Here is a 19,748-nt window from a genome sequence, read left to right on the forward strand (position 1 = left end):
TACAAGAGCTTCATATGCACTTAAAGTCTTATATCCACATAAAATTTGGCCAACTTATCTAGGTAAAAGTGACTTCGATTGGTAGAAATCTTGCTGCTTCTTAAGTCTATCGACTATCCCCCAAATGTCATCATACCCATTTGGTGTACAAGAAAGTTCAAATAAAAAGTCAATGAAAGTGGATTTAGTAGTCTCGCTGGCCTATTAAATTCAGGGTTCGTGGTTAGACAATAGAGCCACGCACCATGTTGACAAGCAATAGGAAAAATTGATATCAAAGTGGTCAGACACTTGGACAAGCAATAGGAAAACTTGCACATGACAAGGACTTAGAAGTATATGATGTATAAAGACATTGGGAGCATTTTGCATGCAATGATCATGTCTAAATGCCTAATGAAGAGATTTATAGGGAGCATTTTGCATGCAATGATCTTGAATCAATGACACATTATAAAGAATGAAATAGTTTTACCTCTCTAAGTCCCACAAACCAAGCAAAAGGGTTATGCAACTAAAGAAATGTCCAAACTTAACCTTGATATGAATAGAACTTAGTCTTCTACTTATATGTTGTTCTTTAATTTTTGTCATCCTACACTATGTCGTGTTAATAAACAAATAATAGTTAGCAACATGAGTAAAGTCGAAATGATTCCCAAATTATCCATTAATGAATTTGATAAATGTGAATATTGTAGTTAAGCTAAAATAACTAAGACTCTGCATAAATTTGTAATTAGAAAATTTGAGCCTCTAGATTTAATTCATTCAAATTTATGTGAATTTGATGGTGTCTTGACTAGAAACGGTAGAAGATATTTTACTACTTTCATTGCTAATTGATCTAATGACACTTTCATTTATCTACTATAGAATAAAAAGTAATGCTTTTTTATGGGAAAAACATAGACATGCGCAACAAAAATTAGATCAATTTTTACCCTAATTGTACTAAGTTAACATGATAAATCTTAAAATAAAATTAAACTAGGATTCAGTGATTATACCTTTATAGCTCCTAATTTGCTCTATGCTTTTCACGAACTCGAACCGAACTACCACTAACGTTGACCTACTATATTCTCCAAATTCAGAATTGGGTTAAGGGACCCAATGAGTGAATGATTTGAGAGAGAGAGAGATGGAATTTAGAGATTGAACTTAGGAATGGGAGTTGAGGAATTGTTTGTTTAAAAAAATTAATTTCGAAGAAAAAATATTTTAAAGTGTCAAAAGTTTTTTCAATGTGAAAATCAACCCTTTAATTAGACAAAATTCGTGCAACTATTGCATGTCTAAACTTACTAGAGCCTAACACCTCACATTTCATTAACTCTTAATGGACTTGGTATCATTACCATGAGCTTTCATAAGCCCACTAATGAATTAGCGAAATTAGCGAAATTATGCAACGTTGCATTATCTCTTAGTGGGTTTGGTGTCATTACCATGAGCCTCCATATAGCCCACTAAGAGTTAGTATCTAACAAAATATTGGATTTTTCCACTAACTTAAGTCAAAGAGTGAAATGGTCATTTCACCATTCAAATCAAAGTCAAATTTTGATTTTTCAAGTCAAAAGTCAATATTTTGACTTTTTACCATTTATCCATCTTGACTAATTCTGACCTCCCGGGCATGAATCTGTATTCATTTTTCTAAAGTTCAAATCACATTTGAATATATTGTCGGTCAAAGTTTGACCATTTCTATCATTTTTTAGCTTCCAAATATGAATCCACATTCATATTTTTAATATTTAAATTATTTAAATATAAAGTTCTATCTCTAAACCAATAACCAACCGCTATATCACATATACTTTTCGGTTTCTCTCTCCTTACCTAGTTTGAACTAATCTAACATACTGTTTTAAGTTAATTCCATATGAGTTAGCAGGAAAATCTGATGGACCTATAGATCATAGGTTCCAACGATTTTAGATTAACTGACTAAACTCTTTTAGATTGAGCTAATTAGCATTGGTTAACCAATGGGTCATTCCACTAAAGTTTCATAGTTGCACTCCTCACGCTGTAGATATATTTGTGTCCATCTAATATAACCATGATTAGTAAGTTAGTCCTTCACAGATTGTTTGTAATTTTGTCCAGGTCAAAATTACCATTTTACCTCTAAGATTACATCTTGCTCTTAAGTCCCACATATCTACTATTGAACAATTGGTTTAAGGTCCAACTTATAAATTGAATCCCTCTCAGACCAATGAAAGGGTGGGGGCCCTTTGATCAAAACCCAGATTCAATCCTTAAGGTAACAAACTATCTACTAACTCTAAAATAGTTAGAAGTGAATTCCATTACACTCTATGTCCCCAGTTATCCATTTGGTCTTACCCCTAAAATAGAAGGCTTATTGGATCAATGCTAATGAGTTGTCGTCACCTATGCAGATCTAAGGACAATATCATGTGAATAGGAGTTCATACTTAGCTTATGATTAAAATTAAGTTACCTATATCATCAATAATTGAAATAGTTAGTTTTATACAGTAAACGGTGTTATAACGTAAAAGCGATTATTTTATGGTTCAGCCTTATGCGAACTCTTTACATAGGATGGCCCCACTTTCATGTCTCTACATGAATGATTCAACATGAAATTGTTTGTACTAACTATAAAGTGGGTTGCATCCATAATGTCCTCAGAATAAGGCTCCATCCTTATTCATATACTATAGACCGTTAAGGCTATATACTTCACCTTGATCCACGTTTATGTCTCTACATAAAGTTTAAGTTCACTCGAGATAGCCTTAGGACCTTAGTTTATTGGATTCAAGATTATAATATTCAATTCCACTAATAATTCCTCAATAACAACTTTATTAAATAGAATATGACTTTAAGTTACAAATTACAAGTTTGATGACATAAATTCCCAACATTTTACATGTTTCAGTTATTTGTAACTGAATTAGAATATCAGTTTAATAAAAAATTAAGAGGCTTCAGAATGATAATTGATAGGGGAACTGAATGTGATTAGTAGCTTTAATAACTCCTATAGCACACATGGAATAATACGTGAGAAAACATAAATCTATTCTCCTAAAATAAATGGTACAGTCAAAAGGAAAAATATAACTCTATTTGAATTAGTAGTTGTTATTTTATTTAATCCAGTTGGCGCATCATATTGGTGGAGTGAAATTATTCAAAATGTATGTTATATTCTTAATATAATTCCAAAATCTAAAAATACAACTTCACAGTATGAAGTTGTAAAAAATAAGAAACCAAAATTATCGTATTTCAAAATTTGGGGGTGTTTAGCCTATGTTAGAATTCCATATCCTAAAAGAAGAAAGCTTGTCAGTGGAGCCTATGAATGTGTCTTTATAGGGTATGCAATAAATAATAAAGCATATAAGTTTTATGACCTAATAAATGAAGTGATTATAGAATCAAATGATGCTAACTTCTTTGAAGATGGAATTTTCTTCAAATCAATAAATAGTAGGAACTCAAGTTCTAATAGTCTAACTAGTGGAGGCACGAGTTCTAGTAGTCTAACTTTAGTTAGAAATCAAACTTCAAATGAGGAAATAGAACTAGAGTCTAGAAGGAGCAAGAGAAGTTGTACCATTAAAGACTTTGGAAATGACTTTGGAACCTATAATGTAGAAAAAGATCCTAAAGCTTAAAAAGAAGCCATGTCCTAAGTAGATACCAAATTATGGCAATAAGCTATTAACGATGAAATGGATTCTTTTAAATCAAATAGACCTTAACACTTAGTAGACTTACCTCATGGTTGCAAAGTAATAAGATGCAAATTGGTTATCAGAAAGAAACTCAAACTTAATGGAACAATAGACAAATACAATGCAAAACTTGTAACTATAGGTTACATAAGGTTTTAGACAAAGAGAACACATAAATTTCTTGGACACATTCTCCTTAATGACTAGAAACATCTAAATTCGAGTGTTGATTTCTCTAGCAGCCCTATGTAATCTTTTAGTACATCAAATTGATGTAAATACCGCTTTTTTAAAGAGTGAATTAGAAGAAAAGATTCACATAGAACAACCTAAAGGTTTTTGTAGTTCATAGTCAAGAGAACAAGTTTGTAAATTAAATAAATCTCTTGATGGTTTGAAATAAGCTCCTAAGCAACGACAAGAGAAATTTGATAATCTAATTATTTCTAAAGGATTTAAATTTAGTGAAAGTGACAAATACATTTCCTCTAAGTTTGAAAATAGTTTATACACAAATATATGCTCATATGTAGATGATATATTAATCTTTGGATCAAACTTGCATGTCATAAATGATGTGAAGTTAATGTTTTTTTTTTCCTAAAAAGGAACAATCAGACTTTTAAACCGTAATTAGTACCTGCATCTACCGAACTATACTCTAATTAGTTGTTTTTTTCCTAAAAAAGTTGAATTGACTTTAAAATAGTAATTAATAACTTTGTTTATCAAACTAAACTCTACCCATATGGTTAAATTTATAATTTAACTAAAGTAAGGTAGGTAAAAGGGTAAACTTGGTAGAAAACCAAAACTTGAATTGGGGCAAAACAAGAAAAGAATACCTGAAAATTAAATAAATAGACAATTTAATGCAACAAGTAATTTTTTCTTTAAACTTCCCTTCGTATTAAAGCCTCACATATTAAAACCCCCCATCACCGGAGCTTATAAGCTACTCCTACCTTCCGGCGAGACCACCGGCCACCGACGAACTTTCTCAATAAACCTCTCTTTGGATCACAACCGACGGTATGTAATTTTTTGTTCTCCTAAATTGATAGGTTCCTTATTTTTCAAGCCAAAAACCTCCCCACCAACCTCTCTCAATCTCTGGACCTATTTTATGGATCTCCCTAACAAAGGAATCGAAGATTCTTAATGAACACAACATACCCAGAAATACCCACATCCCAAAACTCCGTTTACCCATCAAAATCCGCGTCTGAAACCAGATCATTTGGTTCTGTCGAGGGGACTTTTGTTGAGGCGAGGTTGGAAATTGGGGTTTTATTATGTTAGGCGGTGTTCAATTGGGTATTTTAGCTGCGTGTATTGTGTTGTTCGTGCCGATGGGAATGGCTGGATGGCATTTAAGCCGTAATAAGATGCTGTTCTTCAGCGGTGCGCTTTTCATTACACTCGCAATCGGTGTTCATCTCACTCCTTACATCCCTTCGGTTTCTGATTTCGTTACCACTGTTTCTTCTGTTGTTGTTTTCGATAGTCGAGCCTCGTGTGTTTCTCAGTTACATGAAGTTGTGTGGGATGTCAAACAGAGCGATGGATTTAACCCTTTGAGTAATAACTCTGTTAATTATGAGAAATCGTGGAAATGGGGAAGATCTGCTTCTGTTATTGCTTGTGATTTTCAGAAATTGGCTCCCACGGATGTTGCTGATTTGCTTAATGGATCGTGGGTTGTTATCGCCGGTGACTCACAGGCGAGATTGATGGCTCTGTCACTGCTGGATTTGACGTTGGATTCTCAAAGAATGGAAGCTGTTAGAGGCGATCTGTTCAAACGGCATAGTAATTACCAAATTCTGATTAGCGAAACTGGGATGAAATTGGATTTCATTTGGGCTCCTTATGCTTCTAATTTGACTGATTTAATGGGGGAATTCAAGCAAAATCGTAGCTACCCTGATGTTATAATCATGGGGTCTGGATTATGGCATATGCTTCATTTTACTAATGCATCAGATTTTGGATTTTCTTTGGAATCACTGAGAAGTTCTGTTGTTTCTCTGATTCCATTGACTCCAGAACTTGGTTCTGAAGGGCCTTTGACGGGTTCTGTATCCATTAGAACCCCACACTTGTTCTGGATCGGAATGCCGACACTGATTAACTCCATGTTAAACACTGAGGAGAAGAGGAAGAAAATGACTGATACAATGAGGGCAGCTTATGACGCAGCTCTTGGCGATAGCAAGCTTCTTCGCTCGTCTGGTGGCCCCCTCTTGTTGCTGGACATTGAAACTTTGAGTTGGAATTGTGGAGTCCGATGCACAGTGGACGGGATGCATTATGATGGTGTTGTATATGAAGCTGCCATTCATATTATGCTTAATGCTTTACTTATTGAATCTCATCAGAAGCTGTGAAACAGAAGGAAGTTGAGATTCCATTGATGCTTTGTAGAAGAGTTCGTTTTCCAGGATTCTCTAACACTTAAGTTCTTAAGATGAGAGGTGAATTCTACCCCTTTTTCACTATTCTCTGTTTTCTTAGTTGATTTCGTGAGATTAGGAGTTCCACTATTCTTTGTTTTTTTCGCCCTCCGGTTAATGTAATAACTCATAGAAACTCATTTCATAAATGATAGGCCACAACAATTATATTGTATAGTTTTGGAATGGTTCATCATTCATAAATTCTTTAGGAATGTTGTTTGATTGATAAATCCCTTAAAAATATAGCCTGCCAAAGTCATGGTGGTTTATATTTCTTAGAGAATTGTATATATCTGGACAAGATGTGACATTTTTTTGTTCAATCAATAAACAATACTTCTTTGTATAGATTTCATATTTTATGCTGATGAAGATGAAGATTTTGATCTGTCTATCTAATGGCTTCATTATGGTGACTTAAGTAAGGGTCTTTTGCTAGGTTCGTAAGCACATGGTAGGTAGCCAAGCAAAACCAACAGTGACAATAGCTAAGCACATTAGTGTCAGCCTAAGTGACGGACCATATTCATCATATACCTGTCAATCATCTCGTGTGACAACAATTGGATCTCTGTTGTTAGAGCCATAGGGGTTACCATTGAAAAGGAGTCTAAGAAGGGTTGAAACTTGGTTAATATCCTATAAATTTTCTTGACACCATAATATTGTAGAGTAAGACAAGTTGCCTTGTGAGATTAGTTTGCTTCGTAAGATTAGTTGAGGTACGTATAAGTTGGTCTAGAAAGAAAGGTCGATGGTAAGAGTAGAGAGAATGGGTGATCATTGAAGGGTGCCATTGAGAATGGAGGAAAGGGAAGCGTGGGGAGACTAAGGAAAATATCTTACGGTATGAGATGTTAAGGTAAAATGAACGAGTCTATAATATACATCACAAGTCTCCGAATGTTTGTGTTGATTTTTATTTACAGGAGTTTTTAAATTTTATTTTATTTTTTTGTACTTCCATTGTTTCTTCTTTCCCTTTTTTTTTTTTTTTTTTTGAAACTTGTACTTCCACAGTAATTCCAGTTTCATCATCATACTTCTAAATGCTTTGTTTTGACCCCTAAATTATACCTAAAATTTCACTGTAGTCATCGTACTTAGATTTTTCCTATTGAATTATCCAAAATGGTTGTTACTTGCCATAAAAAATTACAACTACTTTGAGTTTGAATGCCTTAATTGTAGCCTAAAACCTACAACACAAACTTCTTTTAGTTATCGGCAATTTTAGCAGATGCAAATATTTAAGTAATGTGTTCCGAGTCATACTTTATTTAGTAAAATTAACAAACATTTGTAACATATTTTAAAAGTTAGTACTTTTTATTTTATATATTCTGTAATACAAACTTGGAATATGAAAATTTCCTTTTCAAATATATATATATATATATATATATATATATATATATATATATATATATATATATATATATATATATATATATATTTATATGAAAATTTCTGCATTTATGCAAGAAAACATAGTAAAAGGTGAAAAGCAAAGTTAATGAAACTTTATCATAAGTCGAAAGGTATGTCTTGAGTTGACCATTATAAAATTTAGAGAGTTGGACATCACTACAAGAATCACTTTAAATGTCTAAAATAAATCACTAAATTATAACCATCATCAAGACATCAATCACTCAAAACTAATGAGAGAGAGAAAAAGGCAGCTGTAGAAGAAGCAAACATGATATGCATAAGGATCCCTCAGATTAAAGTTGGAGATGTACCTACTTATCTATTTCTTATAAAAATTAAGGTTCATCAGATGTCTTACAACCCATGTCTCATAAATGTCTTACCTCAGTTTTTTTAATTTTTCTAGTTAAATACGAAATTTCTCAAATGGTTGGATCAGCGACAAATTATCTTAATTTGAAAACAAATTCCTTTGTCCAAGATTTGAGCCACAAAAAAAAAGGATGATTAATCACATCTAAATGTTATTGACGATTTAAGTAAGATAGCCTCCTAATAAAACCTTAATGCCACATCAATCATGCACAACAAAATTATGAAAATACTCCTACTTAATTAGTCATAAAAAGAATAACATTAGAAATGACTAAAGTTACATCCAAACTATTAAATGAAACACAAATAATGAATGGGTTCTATTGATATCATCAATACTCTTTCATGAATTCACTCTCCACGAATTATATGAAATATTTTATTCTTAAAAATTCTCATTTTTTAAAAATATACTTCATTCATGTGATGGTGAAGATTATTTCAATTGCTAAATATTTCTCTTAAAAAGATTGATGTACAGTTAACTTTTAATAGTTTCATTAGAGTTATGAATATAAAGCTTTATTCTCTAGTCTCAAAATAGATGCTTATGAACCAAGACTCACGAACCGAATAAAAAAAATCATTTTTATCTAAATTCCTCGTCAAAATTATTTAAAATAAACCTTACAAGTATTTTGAGTAATTTTCAATCACTTCAATTTGTTTTCAAAATGAAAACAGTTCACATCGATAACACAATTATAACTACTCCCAACACCATCCTTTCTAGAATAAAGAATACATAACTAAAAATACCAAAATTTTGGATTTTTGATACTACAAAAAAAAAAAAAAAAAAAAAAAAAAAAAAAAGAAGCAAATGTCTTCACCTAAAGCTTTCATATAAAGTACATATAATCTGAATTTTTTTCCTTCTTTGTTCACATAAAGTAGTTGGAAAATTAGGAGCATAAAGCAAGTGCAAAAAAGAAGCAGTCGATTCAATGCTATCATACTCATATCATTCTAATCTTTTAACACTTAAATTAAATTAGAACCTGATAATAACAACCTGAACCAGATTAAGAAGATAGAGAGCAAATAGTTCTGGTGCAGTAACCTATGCAATCAACCAACGCCTTCTTGTACAAAAGCCTCCACTGGACTGCTAGTTTCCACCTCTCTAGAGAACGTTTTAGTTTCTCGGATAAATGTGACTCAGCTTCATCTCTATTCACCACACCATTGGTCTCCAAGAAAGCACAACACTCGCCTCCATAGGTCAACAGCATCTTCCGGAGCTCCCTTTGTACCTGCAAATCTTGGACTTTGGCGATATTGCACAGAAGCTGATCGTCTTCTTCAATTGATGTTGGAAGATTGTTCAAAACAGTATGGCAGTTCTTGGATAACCACTGCATGACTAATGTTTCATTCTTGACAGAGAGTTGTGATCCGGCATAAGCAAGATGCCCGACACCTCTACGCTTGTTTGGGTGGGTTGCCCATAATCTCAGAGCAGAAAGTAGAGCAAAAGATGGGTTTCCATTTTGATGAATATAAAGAGATTCCTTGGGCCAAGAACTGGAAACATAGATGTCATGTTCTATAGGAATGAAAACTTTGTCATTTGGGTTTTCCTGTAGAAGAAATCCATAGTATTCAAGAAGCTCTATGTTTGTGTATGTACCATAGCTTAAAAGAACCTGCAGCAAACAATAGAAAGGTTTTCAATCGTTACTCATCCACACATTCTTTTTTTAGAGAGACTCGTGCAAAGCAATTATGTTTTAGAGAGACCATTCTTTTTTCTATTGAAATTAAAAATGGACTTATTGATATTCATGAATTGAGACATGAAGAAACAATCTCGAGTTTTATTATGGAAATCTCAAGGTGCAGATTAACAGGAATGCATCAGAGAGCAAATAAAAAAAGTTAATGCAAATTTCAACCTTCTTCAAATAGGAAATCGAACTCCATAAATAAAATGTTAACCTTCTGATTAATGTATTTTGCATCAACTCCTCTTTCGATATGAGTACAAAATATATAAATGACACCAAGAAAATATAAAATACCTGCTCTCCCTTCTTATAACTTTCCCGAGCATAGAAGCAGTATGCAGAAGCATTTTCCTCAAATCCGCCATCTGTCAAATCCCATTGACTATCTCTTTGCTCTTCAAGTGACTCTAACTCATCATTCAAAGAAGCATGTGATGGAAAAGACAAAACATCCATAGCATTAAAGGATTCCCCTTCAGGTGCAGCATAATTAAACAAGTCACCAACTGGACATAAACATCCGGCCTCATCCCATGGTACATACAATGTCCTAGATGATATCTCTCAAAGGGTAACATATATTTTTAGTTTTTAGCTACTAAACGTCAAAAAGAAAAAAAAATCAACAAACTGAGATTAAGATTGAAAAAATTTACATCAGACCAAACCACGCTCATATTTGGACTCATCATACAACGCATAAGACAAAGAAACACTTGTTTTTCCATAAGAAAAATAGATACAGGTGAGGTGAAAAATATATCCTCCAAAAAAAGGGCTAAGAGAAAATTACAAAACAAGTTCTCGAGTCTCAACAATTCACATTCATAGAAAAGAGAATGAATTCAATAGTTCTATTCTATGGCAACAAAAAGCTATGGGGACTTTGAAAGTGATGTGAGTACAAAATGTAATCGTGCTTGAAGGAGCATCCAAGTATTCTTGTTTGGGATGATCCAAAAGCCTCTGTGCAAGCAACTTCCACTTGACAAGTCAAGGAAAACAATGAACTATTAGATGCAGGGTGGCACAAGGGTAATCTTTAAAAAGGAGAAGAACTGACCTTAATAATTCTCACCTACATGGAATAAAATGTGTCTTTGAGTTCAGCTTAATGATCTCAACAGTAGTCTCTTTCCTATAGGAGATTTATTCAATGCAAAGACATAATCCTCACTATAGAGTTCTAGTGGAGGAGCATGTCTACATAGCAATTTTTAATCAACGAGAGGGCCCCATATATTGATGGGAGGAAAAGTTATCCTTTCCAATCCTAGAGAGTTTTGGTTTTTCTTCATCTATAAACATCCACCCTCAACTTCAATAATTAGGTCCCTTTATATATCACCAAAGTTCAATGACAGTAGTTTGAGACAAAGAATACCTAAGTTAAGGGGGACCTTAAGTGAATGGGATAGGACGATAGAAGGAGAGCAAGGTCGGATGGGAGAGAGAGCACATTAGGTAGAATAGGAGTCTTAATTATGCTTACTGGCTGGTAATGGGAAATGTGTACAGGACTACAACTACAAGGTAGTGGGTAATGGAAGAATAGATAATCAGCAAATGGGTGTCAATTAGTGGAATTTTTCCTCGATAAGAAAAGCATACTTGCAGTGACCTTGGATAGGTAAACCATAAATTTTTCACCAAACAAACAAATTAATTAACTATTAAAAGAAAATTGAAACCTAAGCCCAGGTTCTGGGTAATAACTAATAAGAAAATGTCTGTTAATTCTATATAGTAATTAAGAATTTGGCATTTGTTAGATTGGAACCCTTTTCAAAGTTAGTTTGGGGCCCTCTTTCACTCATTTTTTTTCTCAATAAAAGTTTGGTTTCTTACCAAAAATAAAAATAAATTTTAAAATCCAGGTCCAATCTAACCATGCAATACAAATCTTCTAGCATGAATCCAGTGTGCTTACAGTTGCAGAAGCCCAAAGCCATGCCTTGAATGTTTGGAGTTGGTTTTTAATATTGGATTCTTGCATCAGTCCTTTGACTCCTCTCCAATCCATACGAGACTTCAAAGCAGCCTTCTCCGTTGCCCAGATAGCATAATCAACCTGTTAATGACTTTAACTATTTTACTATAAAACAAATGTCAAAAACACATGTAAAATATCCTCACTGAATACGATTCACGAATAGGAATATGATCCTAAGAAATAAATCAAATTGCCACAAACGGAAAATTGAACCTGCAGGGCTTGCTTTTCAAATTCTCCAAAGGTTGCCAGTATGTCATAGCTCTGGGGCAAATGCTTTAAGTAAGGAAACCACCTAGAACTAGCTCCTTTACTAATCTCATTGAGCAAACAAAAGGTCAACTTCTGCATTTGAGTAGGGGGAGGGATTGTGAAATTAATCAGTACACCTTTAGAACTAACAAGAGAAAAGGTGTAATGTTTGTTTTTTTAAAAAAGGAAACCGGCCTCCTTATTGATAAAAATAAAAATCAAAGTACAAAAGGTTTATACAGAGAGCGAAAACAAAAAGAGACCAAAAAATCAGCAGGCACACCTAAACGTTTCAACTAGGTTGAAGCGCCCTCATCATATCCAAAAAAAAGTTACAGTCCAAGATGCATAATAAAATCTTACAAGAATACAACAAGTAGGGACTGTAAAGCAACTAAAATAAGAAACAAGAAAACAGCACAAATAAGGCATGAATGGCCTGAAGAAGTGAGGACAAAGAGCTTTCAATGATGGCTGTAAAAACATGAGTCATGAAGAAGATGGCTTCCCATGATCCATAAAGTACACCAAGCTGCAGCATTCCTATTAGCTATCTCAAAGCAGTCTAACCAATACATCACCTTATCACGAAAGATCTGTTGATTTCGTTCAAATCAAATTACTGCCAACACAGCCTTTGATAAATTTGCCCAAATTAGTCCCGGTCCTTTCTTTAAAATGGGCTCCAACAAAACTTGATGTACATTTAGGCTAAAAGATTCTCCAAAAACCCATGCAACTTCAAATATTGAGAAGAACTTCCACCAATAATTAGCAGAATAGGAACAGGAAAAGAACAAACGCTGCAAATCTTCTCCTTCTTGCTTCGCAGTGGGCACATTGAGGATGATAGGCAGCTGTTTGGTAACTTTCTTTGCATGACTAAAGAGCAGTTTAGAAGTCCAACATCATAACCCATATAAGAATGTTTACTCTTCTCGGGCATTTAGATTCCCACAAAGCTTTGTAAAGGTCTATCCAAAAGAGATGAAGCAAAGAGGTGTCCTGTGAGAGATTTGACCGAGAAATTGCCAGAAGCTTCCAAAGACCATAACCTTCTATCAATATTGTCCTAAACTCTTTGAATTGACAGTTGAGCCATCAAATTTTGAAAATCCAGAATCTCTTTATCTTTAAGAAGCCTTCTAAAAGTTATGGAGCAAGAGGATATCGAGTTATCCCAGTGTGCTGAAAAGGATCCATTTGGTTTTAGATATCTATCCCAGTTGCACTAAGGATATTCAAACATTAACATAGAATGGAATATAAAACATCTTTAAGCATACCTATGGTCATTCATGTATAAAGATCTCCTCTTTTTCCATTCAGGTGGCTGCAGGCTTGTAAATCTTAAATAGAAAATACTAGGGTACATCCCAGGTCGCACCTATCTTTGTGCAACCCACCAAGTTTTCCAATTATAAAATGCCAGATGATAGATCATTTTTACTTCTTTTTTTGAAATACTTCAATTCATTTTTATGTGATGAGATTGAGATGTTCTCAAGTTTGCTCTTCTTAAAAGGGGTGTTTCACCCACCAACTTCATTAAGTTGGTGTCAAATAACTCAACTTCAATAGTGTTTAGCCTTAAAGTTTACACATTTGTCGAGAAACTCCATTTTTCCCGTTCTCTCTCTTTTGCAGATTTATTAAAGAACTCCATCGTTTTTTTTTTAATGAAAACAACTTTCATTGAGAAAAAATGAAAGAATACAAGAGCATACAAAATAACCATCCCACCAAAACACCCCTACTAAAAGAAAGGGACCAACTAAGTAAAATGTTACCCAATTGAATAATTGCAAAAGGTCTTTAAATTGAAGCCCAAAGAGACACGTGAAATCCAACCAACGTCCAAATCTCACTATTCTCCCTCTCACTACCACAAAACACCAGATCGTTCCTCTCACCCCGAATGTCTAAGCTAACGGCACACACCTCGACAAGCCATAGAAAAACCCCTTTGTCTTTGAAGGGTAGATGGAGGAGGAACTCCTCAATCGTTGCTTTACCACTCCGAAGGCCGGCATAACTAACACCAAACTCCTAAAAGAAAAAAAAAAAGAAAAAAGAACTTCCCACAGCCCGCACGTAATGGCAATCCCAAAAAAGATGATCAAAATCGTCCTCCGCCTTCCAACAAAGCATGCAACAAACAGGCCCAACAAGTGAAGTCCTCCTCCTAAGAAGCCTATCAACAATGTTAACCCGACCAAGCAAGAATTGCCAAATAAAGAACCTAACTTTCTTAAGAACCTTCGTCCTCCAGACGCATCAAAAGGCGACTTCCTAGGGGGTGGGGATCCAGTAGACCAAACAAGGATTTACACATATAACCCTCAATTGGATTAGGATTCCAACCCCCCCCCCCCCCCCCCCCTAAACTACACCCTTCAACCAAAGAAAGAAGAGAGGTCACCTCCAAAGTTTCTCTATTGGTCAAATTACGACAAAACCCCAAAGAAAGACACAAAATTCTCGAACCCAACCAAAAGATCCAATATCATACTTTTTTTTGGAAGAAGATAAATGATAAAGATGTGGAAATAAAGAACAAATGGAATTCTCCCCCACCCATTGATCCTCCCAAAATTACGTGTCCTTACCATCCCCCACAAAGCAATGAGTAAACTGAGAGAAAGTAGGAAGCTCGAAAGAGATATCCTTCCAAGGATATTGGTGTGTGCCTTTAACCCCTATCGTTGTCCATTCAAAAGGATAGATGCCATGCTTACTCACAATATCCTACGCCATGAAGAATCAAGTTCAAGAGAAGAGCACCAGAGCCAAAAAAAACTTTCTAATTCCAACATATTTACTTCAAACTTCATATGTGACATCCCCTAATTTCCTAGGTAAAATTTAATCATTGCTTACATTTTAAATGTTGGAGTTAAAATTGAATTAGATTCAATTTTGAAATAGACTTAAAGGTTTGTTTTGGAAAGAATAAGTGGAAAAGATTTGAATATTGGGTTTTTTATAAAGGTTATGGATTTAATTCAATTGATAGAAATTGAATTTAATTTGAAAGATTGAAAGGTTGGATTTATTTTTTATTTCAAAGTGGGCTAAGGAAAAGGAAGTAGTATGTTTCCTTTATTTATTTCACCCTAAGAGAGAGATTTGGATTTAAGTATATTACGCTTACATCCCGTTCATGGAAGAGAAAATTTATTCCTTTATTAAAAGAAATTATGGTTTAAAAGTAATTATCTATACCCTTTTAAGTCACATATTGGAAAGTGTGCGTGCCAGGTGTCACAATCGTAACCTTTCAAACACGATTGCGCGGCACTTGTTATGCCGATCAACAAGTCAGCCGTTAAATATTCGAAACCCGCAGACAAACTCGCGGTATGATGTAGTCTCCCTCCACGTTCTTGGGAAAATTGTTTTATAAAACGGGAGAGAGAAAATAAATCGTTGAAAACATCATAACAGAAAGCATTGAAGACTGTCAATTGCAAAGAAAATAGCTTAGATTGCAAAGAGTGCGACAAGGCTTGAGCTGGAGTTCAAGTAGTGTGCTACCCCCTATAGTACATATTGAGATTTTTGGCCTTGGCACGCTTGCATATGAAAAAACCGGAATGTCACACTGTGGCTCGACAACACGAAAACGAAATAAATAGACTAAACTACTTATAAGACATAAAGACAAAGCGATTTAGGGGTATTCGGGCATACGGCCATAGGCAAACAACACCTTGGACAAGTATGCCCATGACACCAGGCACCCATCGACTGAAGCTTCTTGTGCAGCAGTTTGTTTTAACCGTCAATCCGCTATCCGATGCGCCATTCAACTGCCATTCATCAACGGAATCCTCTTCAGCCAAGTTTCCCTCCATCCAGTCGCTGGAATCTTGAGGTTTGAGGTAAGTTTTTGGTATCTTTTATCCTTGGTTGGTTCTTGAACACCCACTATATGTATTGGGTCTAAAATCATGTTTCTCATGATATTTGAAGGTTAATGGGGAGCTTTTGTTAGAGATTGAGATCCTGTCCCTTTAGTTCGAGCAAGGTTTTGGTAAGCTTATGAGTTATTATTGATAGGTTTTGAATACCTATAAAGTTTGTGGGCTAATTCTCACTTTATCATTGTTAGTTTGGTTTTAAATTGGAATTTTGAAGAAATTTAATGTGCTGTGAAGCGGAGTGAAAGGTTGGTTTTGTGGGCGTCGTTGGTTCATGATTGACTTAGGAGATTGTTAGCACGTGTTTTAGTTCAAGCCACGCTTTGGGTAAAAATTGTTCGGATGTTTCTGGTTGGTTCTTCGATAGGACTTGGGCTCTAGATATTTAATCTAAGTTTGAAACTCGTGTTCTAGGTTTGATTCGAGACTTTTTTGGTGGAGGTTATCGTCGTGATAATATTTTTGGACCTAATTTCAAGGTAAGTAACCTTACTACCGGAACTGCCCTTGAGCCAGACAATTTAGACAACATGATTTAATTAATCTCATTCGAGACTTTTTTGTTGGAGGTTATCATCATGATAATATTTTTGGACCTAATTTCAAGGTAAGTAACCTTACTATCGGAACTGCCCTTGAGCCAGACAATTTAGACAACATGATTTAATTAATCTGTTTGCCTGATATGGAGAAGCACAATAACTATTATGAGTTGAGCCACTTGTGAGCATGAGGTTGGTCATATATGTTTATATGTTGTGAGATGTATTTAATAAGCATGTTTTATGATAAGTCATGAGGTGATGGTTTACCCTCCTTACACTACTATGTTATTGGAAGCCGACAAATTTCCTACTATGTTATCAGAGACCGACGAGTTTTCCTACTATGTTACCGAGTGCCGACGGGTGCCCTACTGTTTTTGTGTGCCTTCAGGCCACCAGATGCTTGTCAAGTTAGGTTAAACTATTCACTAGATAGCCATAAATGATTAGTTGACTATATGCAGGACCCACATAGACCTTTTGTGTTTAAACAATGGGGAGAGTTCAAGAGATGGCAAGGTTATTGAGGAGGAAATCATTAAGTTCTTCTCAAATCTTTATAGCCCTGAAGTTAGGGCCAAACCGTTTGTGGAAGGTATTGATTGGAGCCCTACTTTGGCTAGGGAGGATGAGGATTTGGTGAGGCCTTCTACCATGGAAGAGATTAAAACAGTTGTTTTTACGATAGAAACTAATCTCCATAGATGGATGACCTTTCTATGGCTTTCTATCAAAACAATTGGAGTCTAGTCAAAGGTGATTTAGAGGGTATTTTAAATAGTTCACTGGTTGAAATCTTCATATGTTTGATTCCCAAAAAGGATGGTGCGGACAGAGTTAGGATTTTAGGCCTATTAGTCTTATTACCGGTGTTTATAAGATTTTGGCTAAGGTTCTTGCTAGTCGTTTAAGGAAAGTTATTCATCTACTATTTCTAAGGCCCAAGGTGCCTTTGCGGTGGGAAGGCAAATCCTGGATCGTCCTTATTGCTAATGAAGCAATCGAGGAGTACAGACCTAGGAAAAAAGGTGTGTTGCTTAAACTTGATTTTGAAAGGGCATACGATCATGTGGATTGGAATTTTTTTGATAGAGTTATGATGAAAAAAGGGTTTGGCTATAAATGGAGAATGTGGATGTGGAGGTGTGTGAGGAATATGAGGAATGTGAAGTATTCTATTTGTATTCGTGGTACCCCCATAGGATATATTCAAGCCTCTAGATGGTTAAGACAAGGGGATCCTCTATACCTCCCATGTTCTTATTGGTTGTGGATGTTTTAAGTGGGATTATTTATAAAGGTGTGGAAGGAAACATAGTTGATCCTTCTAGAGTGAGGAGGAATATAGTCACGCCTCCTACTAGTTAATCGGAATACGGTGGGGCGCCTTATGAGGAAGGGGTTTAGAGACCGATAATCTAAGTCTCTGCAACAGAGCCTTGTTGGCGAAGTGGCTTTGGCGCTTTCCCCTCGAGTCTGACTCTTTATCCTACTCTTTCGGGTTCTGTCACAATTTGACTAATAGGAAAACGACAGAGGGGGTCTCTTTTCTTTCTCTGGTTGAGGGGGTCAATCTTATGAAGGGAACGAGGGGACATTCATGTTTGAAGTCCTAAACCAAGTCAGGGATTCTCAAGTAAATCTTTCTTTAGTTTGTTATTGGATCCCTCCCACTCTAGGGAGTATGTTTTTAATGTGGTTTGGAGGACCAAGGTTCCTATGAAAGTTAGGTTCTTCACCTAACAAGTTCTGCTGGGTTGTGTTAACACTGTGGATAGGCTTGTGAGGAGGAGATCTTTCTCTTGTTAGGCATTTTTGCTGCTTGCTTTGTCAGTGGGTGGAGGAAGATCTTGATCTCCTCTTTTCGGATTGCCATTATGTGCGTGCTTTGTTAAGTATGTTGTTTTAGGATTTTGGTGTGAGCCATGTCGGTCTTAGAGGAGTTCATACGACGATCAAGAGTTCCTCCTCCATCCACCTTTTAGAGAAAGGGGTTTTTTTTTTATGGATCGTTGGGGTGTGTGCTATCTTATAGGACATTCGAGGGAAGAGGAATGGTCGTGTGTTTCATGAAAGGGAAAGGGATTCTATTGAGGTTTGGTTTTTTATTAGATTTCACATGTCCCTTTGGGTTTCGATTTCAAAGTCCTTTTGTAATTATTCCGTAGGTGATATCCTTCTTTGTTGGTCCCCTTCTCTTAGCTGGGGTGTTTTTCTAGGGCTGATTTATTTGTATCGCTTGTATCCATTCATTTTTTTCTCAATGAAAGTTATGATTTCTCATAAAAAAAACTAGATAAGGGGTAGCAAGGATTTCGCTCGTAATTTAATAAATGTTCTGTTTTAGAATTTGCAAGAGATCTATTTTCAAGTTATACATACACGTAGTAGAGTCCTTCTAGAACGTGGTAGAAAGTCGAGTCATTACATCATAACTCAAGCTGGCGCCCTAAACACCCAAATTTCTTCCTAGCTCTCCTACTTTCCAACAAAAGTTCGCGCAAATTAGGTTAGCAAGGGAATAACCTGTGTAGAAGAAAGAGATGGGAATATCTTTAGAGCCATTGCGAGCTTCTCATCTTCCAACGACAAACTTTGGGTGGTCAACAAGACAGATTTTGGAGCTCTCAGTATTAACTCTCCTTTGTTAAGCTGACGAACAGCGGCTAAACCTCTCCTGAAGCACAATTTCCTTCGAAATGAACAACTTACAAGCGACGAAAGAAAAGAAAAAGAGTGATGTAACTAGAAAACGAGAAATCGAAGCATACCCGCCGGAATCAGGGAAGAAAGAAACGCACAAAGAACGACCCAAACAAGAACGTGAAGTGTGCTGATCGATAGAATCTGAAATTCCATGATCGGCCGCCCATCTCAGCAGGCTTCCAAAACTTCCTTCAGTTTCCATCTCATAAACCCTCCATCAAAACCTCTGCTCCACCGTTTTTCCGAGTTCCCAATTTTACCATTGTATTTGTTCCTTTAATTACACATATAATCCTCCAAACCTACTAAAAATAGCTTTATCCAACGATATCTATGGCCGTTGTTTTTCTTTTTTCCCTAAATTACAGATTTATTACCTAAATTCACAATTTTTTTCAAAGATATGTAATATAGATCCGATGCACAATTTTTATAAATTGATTTTATTAAATAATTTTGATTATCATATTCGTTCAATAAACTTAGCATCACGATGTTTCATGATTTTTTCTTCATGCATTTATATTATACATCGAATTAAGTAAGCTTCTAATTCTGATGTTACTAGCAATAATTCAAGCTTCGATCTTGCTTTTTCAC

At 35.3% G+C, this 19,748-nt stretch overlaps 2 protein-coding genes across 5 annotated transcripts; one reads left to right on the plus strand and one right to left on the minus strand.

Moving 5' to 3' along the window:
• Positions 1–4,607: 4,607 nt before the first annotated feature.
• LOC103496810 (protein ALTERED XYLOGLUCAN 9) lies at positions 4,608–6,538 on the plus strand. Its single transcript, XM_008458811.3, has one exon. It carries the CDS (start codon positions 5,027–5,029, stop codon positions 6,119–6,121), a length of 1,095 nt encoding a protein of 364 aa, XP_008457033.1. The 5' UTR covers positions 4,608–5,026; the 3' UTR covers positions 6,122–6,538.
• A 2,285-nt stretch (positions 6,539–8,823) lies between these two features.
• On the minus strand, positions 8,824–19,460 carry LOC103496809 (protein SET DOMAIN GROUP 40). Of its 4 annotated transcripts, none has more exons than XM_008458807.3 (6): positions 19,214–19,458; positions 18,969–19,134; positions 11,936–12,067; positions 11,660–11,800; positions 10,024–10,290; positions 8,824–9,648 (listed from the first exon to the last, which is right to left on the minus strand). In XM_008458807.3, the coding sequence occupies exons 1-6, from the start codon at positions 19,348–19,350 to the stop codon at positions 9,025–9,027; spliced, it is 1,467 nt and encodes a 488-aa protein (XP_008457029.1). In that variant the 5' UTR covers positions 19,351–19,458; the 3' UTR covers positions 8,824–9,024. The 4 variants fall into 4 exon arrangements, with proteins under 4 accessions (XP_008457029.1, XP_008457030.1, XP_008457031.1 ...); XM_008458808.3 differs by having other exon boundaries at positions 18,969–19,119; positions 19,214–19,452; XM_008458809.3 differs by lacking the exon at positions 11,936–12,067 and having other exon boundaries at positions 19,214–19,460.
• Between the last annotated feature and the right edge of the window lie 288 nt (positions 19,461–19,748).

This window comes from Cucumis melo, chromosome 6 (assembly GCF_025177605.1).
Source record: "Cucumis melo cultivar AY chromosome 6, USDA_Cmelo_AY_1.0, whole genome shotgun sequence".
NCBI classification, from domain to species: Eukaryota; Viridiplantae; Streptophyta; class Magnoliopsida; order Cucurbitales; family Cucurbitaceae; genus Cucumis; species Cucumis melo.

What these genes read in the sequence shown, in the direction of transcription:
- LOC103496809 (XM_008458807.3), bottom strand. Translation starts at nt 19,350, where the DNA reads ATGGAAACTGAAGGAAGTTTTGGAAGCCTGCTGAGATGGGCGGCCGAT. An exon ending in TTGAAAAGCAAGCCCTGCAG is followed by an intron (nt 11,801 to 11,935) that starts GTTCAATTTTCC and finishes AGTCATTAACAG; the next exon opens with GTTGATTATGCTATCTGGGC. An exon ending in GGCTTTGGGCTTCTGCAACT is followed by an intron (nt 10,291 to 11,659) that starts GTAAGCACACTG and finishes ACCCTTTGAGAG; the next exon opens with ATATCATCTAGGACATTGTA.
- LOC103496810 (XM_008458811.3), top strand. Translation starts at nt 5,027, where the DNA reads ATGTTAGGCGGTGTTCAATTGGGTATTTTAGCTGCGTGTATTGTGTTG.